This window comes from Phalaenopsis equestris, unplaced genomic scaffold (assembly GCF_001263595.1).
Source record: "Phalaenopsis equestris unplaced genomic scaffold, ASM126359v1 Scaffold233627, whole genome shotgun sequence".
NCBI classification, from domain to species: domain Eukaryota; kingdom Viridiplantae; phylum Streptophyta; class Magnoliopsida; order Asparagales; family Orchidaceae; genus Phalaenopsis; species Phalaenopsis equestris.
In genome coordinates, this window is record NW_018251568.1 from 79,262 (window position 1) to 85,934 (window position 6,673).

The window sequence follows — 6,673 nt, forward strand, 5'->3', positions numbered from 1 at the left end:
TTTTCCTTTTTAATACATTTTTCTTTTCTTTATCGTACTTTACAACATGTTTTACTTATGCAATATTTAATATACCTGCAAAGGCCCTTAGAATAGAGAACAATAGACCATATGCCTAAGGGGAACACTAAAGCAAGCCTCAAGACTCAACCATAGCAACAAGTTCACTCATAAACCTTAAACCCATAAGCATCACAAGTAAGGAGCTTGGAGGCAGTTGTCCGAGAAGTAAGGCGAGGGTGCAGGCAGACAAAGGACGACTTCATATGACAAAAAATGAAGAAATTGAATTTTCTTTAGTCTCAAATAACATAAACCCATAGAAATTTGAGGTTATAAGTCTGGTACGACATAAATCCTTTATTTATTAGGCTTTTGCAGGATCATGTTGTGCAATATAAGTCCTAATTCTTTTTAAGACTTCAAGGTTGTTTGTTTAGTACGACGTCTCCTATCTTTCTAGGTTATTTGCATGATCATATATTATGCAAATGTAAGTCCTAACTTTAAATAATTTGTGGGAGTAAACATCAAATTAGCATCTTTACCAAAATATAATGCCAGACAATTGAATTGTTTGTGAAATTATTGAGGCTCGCCTCGAGATCTATGACATCCTCTATTTTTACTCCTTTGATTTTCAAAATAACTATTCAACATTGAGTAATTTCCAGTTGAATTTTCTATAAACAATCTTGTAAATTATACGTCAAATTCTTGAAGATGAAACCCCTAATTTTAATCGAGAGTTTTCTTAAGCGATTTCAGTTATCTAAGATGTAATTAACTATGAGGCCTTGCCTCTATAGAAAATTTGGAACCCAAATAATCAAAAACCTGTCTAATCCTTATATTTGGTAAGGGAATTTTCGGTCACAAATTTTGCATATTAATGGTTGTCATGAATTTATTAGTTTAGATGATTGAGCCTACTAACAAGTGATATGCCCATCTCTCGGAGTGGTGTATTACTTGTGGTACTGTGTTCAACTATTTAAACTATTAAATATATAAGATCTATTTAGTCACATGTTTCAAAATCAAAATGTTACTTTTAAAACCAAAATTATATATACATACTAAATTAAATCAAACATATATTCATGAAAAATCAACCAATAGTACTAAAAATAAAAATAATGGTTATGATTGAATAGAAAAATGATTATATTGTTGATTAGACTTTTAATGAGGGAGAAAAAATTTATCAAATCCATAGCCTTCACAAATCGACTTAAGGACTACTTCCTAATAAGCCCTAGATGATCTCCTAGAGATCCTAGTGAATCGACACCTTTAGTCTAATCTTACTCAAACAAATAAATTTACCATCAAATAAGTATTCATAATAAAAATAATAAAAAAAATGTTCATTTTAGTTAGGTCCCACTATTTTATTTCTTATTTATATGTTTTAAAAATTGTTGTGACCAGGTGAGGCCCTCCTGAGGGTGATCCTATAATTCATAATATCATATACCTAAAAGGTTGCACACCTTAAAATTATTTCTAATCAATATTATTTATTTAATTTATTAAATAATAAAAATAAAAAACTATATAAATTTAATTTATTTTGATTTTTTTATTTTAAAATTATTAAGGGGTTTAATATATTTTATTTCACAAATTTTTATTTTATTTTATTAACTTCAGGGCAATTAATACAATTATTTAAATAATTCATTATCATATTTTCTTCCTTTTATGCTTTGACGAATTTAAATCCTTATGGTAATTAGTCCTGCAAGCTAAATTGACTAAAAATGGTGTCAAAGAGCACCTTAAATTATTTTATCATTTTCTTGAACATTTAAATAATTTATATAATTTCTTAACATGAAAATTAATTTAAAATTTAAATAACGCATATATTTAATTTGAAATTTTCTAAAATTAATTTTAAAGGCCAACGATGACCTAAGAAACATCTGTAAGAAATTTTAGGTCAAATAGAAGACATTTATGTGTTTAATTATTCAATTAATTATCATTTTATTCTTTAATTAAATATTATTTATTTTTAATTGGAACTTATAATGATTTTCATTAATGCTCTTATGTTTGTTGAGTACATATCATTTTTTTCCTTATATTCTTTAAAATTTTTATTTAATTTTTTATGATATTATAATTTTCATGCATTTTAAAGATTTGATTTATTTAATTAGTGGTTTTCTACTTGGAGTTGTTCTAGGGGTTGTTTATTAAATCAGGAGGACCAAAGACCAATTAGGATTTAACTAGGTCACTCAATCCAAGATTAAATAGGTTACATCAAAACCATGTTTTAGTCTATAGATTGTTTTCTAATCTTGATTAGTGAGTGGAAACTATTCAAATAAAAGGAAAGGGTAACTTTGATGTTGTCCTTAATCTCTTTCTAGAGATGGGAATCATCTATGTAAATGTCTTCAATCCATGGATCTGTGGAGCTTTCTAGCAATGTTTACTCCAAAAATAATTTAAGAGCTCTAAGATTTCTATCTTATCATGTATTTGCTATAAGAGCAAGGTTTTATTTTCATAAATTACCAGATCGAGATGAAATATGAAGCATTTATGAATACGAAGGTTCATCTATGTTGAGGCCAATTTGATAGTTCTGGGGTTTCATCTTAATCTAATGAACACATCTTTAATCTCCAAAGTCTAAGGATGTCAAGATTTGAAACCCATTAGTATCCATAATGAGCTTGTCAAAGCTTAGTGTTAGAGTGGGAAAGGGAAGAGTAATTGGGTTGGGGATAGAATGCAGATGGTTATTTGGATTATGAGGTATGTTTTGAGCATATAAGAGCCAAGTGAAAGACATTAGTTTGTAAGAATTTCATCAACCAATGCTAGTCCATCTATGGCAATGGTAATTTCATAGATTAAAGTTGACATATGAGCTTGATGGAGATGACCACTGAGGTGCTCAAGGACTTTTTTAACAAGCTCTGTTGTTGTTCAGATTGAATCGTGTAGTGACAATAATAGCAATTCATAGCCTTAGGCCGTAAGGCAAGTTTTAGACTATCTACTAGTTTGAGATGAGTTAGAGAAGGCTTTAGAAAAATTCATAACCTTGTGGTCCAATGCTTTGGCTTATGCTTCATATTGATGTATTTAATTCAGTTGGGCTAGGCTATTTAAAAATTTTTGCTGATCTAAATGGTTTGGATCTACTTAAGTAAGTTTCTTATATTCATAATTATTGGTTGATTTAATGTGATTGATCAGTTTGGGGTTGATTTGGTCTAAGATGGCTGATCTAAACCTAGTGGGACAAAGTTGGGTAAAGCTCAATCAAACTTTATCAGAGTCCAATGGAAATGGATTCTAGTTCAACGGCTAGGAGGTGTTGTAAATTGCTTCTTAAACAAGTTTGATTTGTTTTGAATTTAATTCGATTAAATTTTGGTTCATCCTAGCCAAATTGAGTTAAAATGATCTAAGAATTAATTGGGTTTAAATTTAGGCTTAAGTTAGCTTAAGAATCCCAAGAAGAATTTTTTGTGTATCAAGGATGATGTTGGCCCAATTAAAACTTACTCTCCTAAGTAAAACTTAGGTTTGGTTTAAATGGACCTTAATACGCCTTAATATGTCATTTGGTTTAAATGGACCTTAATGCGCTCAAATTTCATCTTAAGCTTTTAGTTTCATTTATATCCAAAAGAGAACATAATGATTTCTAATCGACCTTTATCTTCTCAAACAAATTTATGGGGTTGGATCATAACAGCTAAGAGGAGAGCTAGGCAAATGTTCGTCAATCTCATCAAAAATGAGGTTAATAGAATTAATGTTTGATACTTCTCAGGCATTTAGTATTTTGCTCTAAAGAAGGCATTCTTTTGTATAAATGAAAATATACACTTGGACATATTATATGATAATTATATGACAAGTTTTTTAATATCAGATGTTCAATTTTTTTTGCTCCTAGTTCTTTGATGACGTTGGTTGAATGTTTTGACATTGAATGGTCAATTTTCTCATAACTTGTCGTTTCATCACATGTTCCAGTTCTATTTCTTGGCTTCAAGAGACAACCAACAATTTCGTCGAAGGAACTAGAAAGACACTAACTTAGGCAATTCTCCACTCTAAAATTTGAATCTTTCTTAGTAGTTTATAAAATGAAAATAGAAACAAAAACTTTTTTTTGCTCAAAACTTTTTTTTTATAATGAACAGTTTGACATAATAAGTTTTTATTACTTTCAAAAAAAGTTTGGTTTCCTCCTTCCATCTTGTTCTACTTCAAAAGCACAATCCTGTGCCACTTACATTTGATTTGCAATGGTTAAAAATATATTCTCGTACACTTTAGTCTCACCCATCCACAATCAAATCTAGTTCATTGTGATAATTAAGCTCTATTTATAGCACTGAAAATCTCATCTTCACGAACGGATCAAACATATTGAAATTGACTGTAATAGTTTATTTAGTTTCATATATCTATTTAATGTTTTCTATTTACATAGATCCCAATTTTATAAATTGGCTCTATGAACACTCAGTTGTCATATGTAATAGGACAAAAAAACAAAACCAACAAGATGTCTATTTCTTCTTTTATGTTCATCATTTTAACAAATAACTTTACTTTTTCACCAAACAAACACAACTTATAAACTATTTAGCTTGCCATCATCATACGTAGCATATCTTCACTTAGTTAAACTCAATTTCCAACAACCACATAACAAAACAATATAAAAAAGAAGGAGAAAAAAAAAATTCTCGATCGATCAACTGCTAGCACAAAAAGCAATTGATCTGTTAAACCGCTGCCCAACAACCTCATCCACCAGCTCAAAACTTCCACTTCATTCACTCCTGTAATCCACCTCTAAATAATACAATATCAACTAAAATACAGTTTTTAAGGAATCTGAGCTTCTCTTCGGCTTGAAGAGTTAGGTAAGCTAATATAAACCAATCAATCTACCATAAAAAATGTGAGTATATATATGTGATTGGCTTTTCAATATAACTGAGAACTTTCAACCTGCATTAATGGCAAAACCTCTGCTGCTCTCAGGGTTAGTTGGTCTTACGCTGCTGTTATCTTGTGAAGGGGCCTTGTTCTTGGTCGGAGACACCGCCGGCTGGGATACTAGCGCTGATCTCGCTACATGGCCGGAGGCCAGAGTTTTCTCTGTTGGTGATATTTTATGTAAGTGATTTCTTCATGTAGCATTCATTTACTTTCTCGTTGATTTAAAATAGCGATGCAAGAAAGGCTCTATTTTGGGCAACTTATCCGTTGCGGCGGCATTTTGAAACGTCGTCTCATCGTTTGGAACCTGTCTTTGAGCAGCTTATCCGAAAACGCATTTGGGTTTTTACACTAAACACGGAATGCGGGTCGAACGTTGCGGTCTTCATTTCCAGATAAGCGGCTTATCTGGATAAACAGAAGCTGCCCCGAACGCACCCTAAATCAAGTTGGCTTGAGTGCCCGCTTGATGTCAGCTCAATAAATACCTCGTGAGGCTCAAGCCAACCTTGGCGACTTGTCAGCTCGTGAGTCGGCTTATTTTAAAAATAATTAATATTAAATAACTTCAAAATATATTAAAATTCAAAGTTTTACCTACAAACTATTAAAATATTTTAAAATTTATATTCAATATTTAATTTCAAGTGATTTTGTATTATTTATGTTGTAATTACTCTTTCAATTCTTCATTTTTTTAAGGAATTAATATTATTTTCTTCTTTTCATAATAAATAAATTGGCTTTTGAGACGGTTCAAACTCCTAGAATTAAGATCAGAATCAAACTTATACTTGATTAATTAATTCAGCGTAGCTCAAGTTAAGAGTGGCTCGAGATCGACTCGACTCGTTGACACTCTTAAAATGAAATTTAATAAATTCTCTCAAAATTATATAAAGTAAATAAAATCCATTGTTTTTCTTAAAATACACTCTTAAAATGAATTGAATTCATGCAGCATGAATGTGATAAATCTTCCTGGTATTTTATAGTAATTTTAATGTGGGAATAAATAGTTATGTATGGTTCGACTACAAAATGATTTGATCTTAAATATTCGTAATTAGGAGCCGTGTCGGACTAGTAAAAATTATGTTATGATTTGGACACATAAACGGCCTGAGAAAATGATAAATAGTGCTCCAATACGTAAACCTATTGATTGAAGATAATATTAAATTTTTTTTTATTATTTAAGGCAGCCTTTCTTAAATAGTCTAAGTTTGGGGCAGCTTGTGCGTTTCAGGATAAGTAGCTTATCCTCAAATGAGGCCCGCAGGTCGACCGCAGAGGCGGACCCGTGGCCTGCATTTAGTGAAAAAAACACAATCGCGGCAGATAGCGTTTTCAAAAAACACGCAAAACAAACAATTAGGCGGCATTTTTAAAAATGCCGCCATACTTATAAGCTGCCCCAAACGGGTAGTTTTGAATGTCGAGTTTTTGAGATTATAATTTCGATCTATTAATTTCAAACTCGGCCTCCGCCCAAATTAATTGTTATTTATTTATTTTTTTGGAGTACTTCTTGTATTATGGTGTTGTGTTGGGGTGTGTATCATTTAAATAAAATAAAAAAATTTTATGCAAATTGATCTTATTTAGTGAGTTTAATATAGTTGTTCAAATATCAGTTCAGTTATTGATTGCAATTTTAACTTCTTATATATATATA

The 6,673-nt window shown here is 30.8% G+C and overlaps 1 protein-coding gene across 1 annotated transcript in view; it reads left to right on the forward strand.

The window, feature by feature from the left end:
* Positions 1–5,009: 5,009 nt before the first annotated feature.
* The window catches only part of LOC110038720 (stellacyanin-like), a 2,963-nt gene continuing 1,299 nt past the window's right edge, over positions 5,010–6,673 (forward strand). The window contains exon 1 of the mRNA XM_020743615.1: positions 5,010–5,172. Within this exon, the coding sequence (XP_020599274.1) occupies positions 5,013–5,172 (160 nt within the window). The 5' untranslated portion in view covers positions 5,010–5,012. The remainder of the gene's footprint in view (positions 5,173–6,673) is intronic.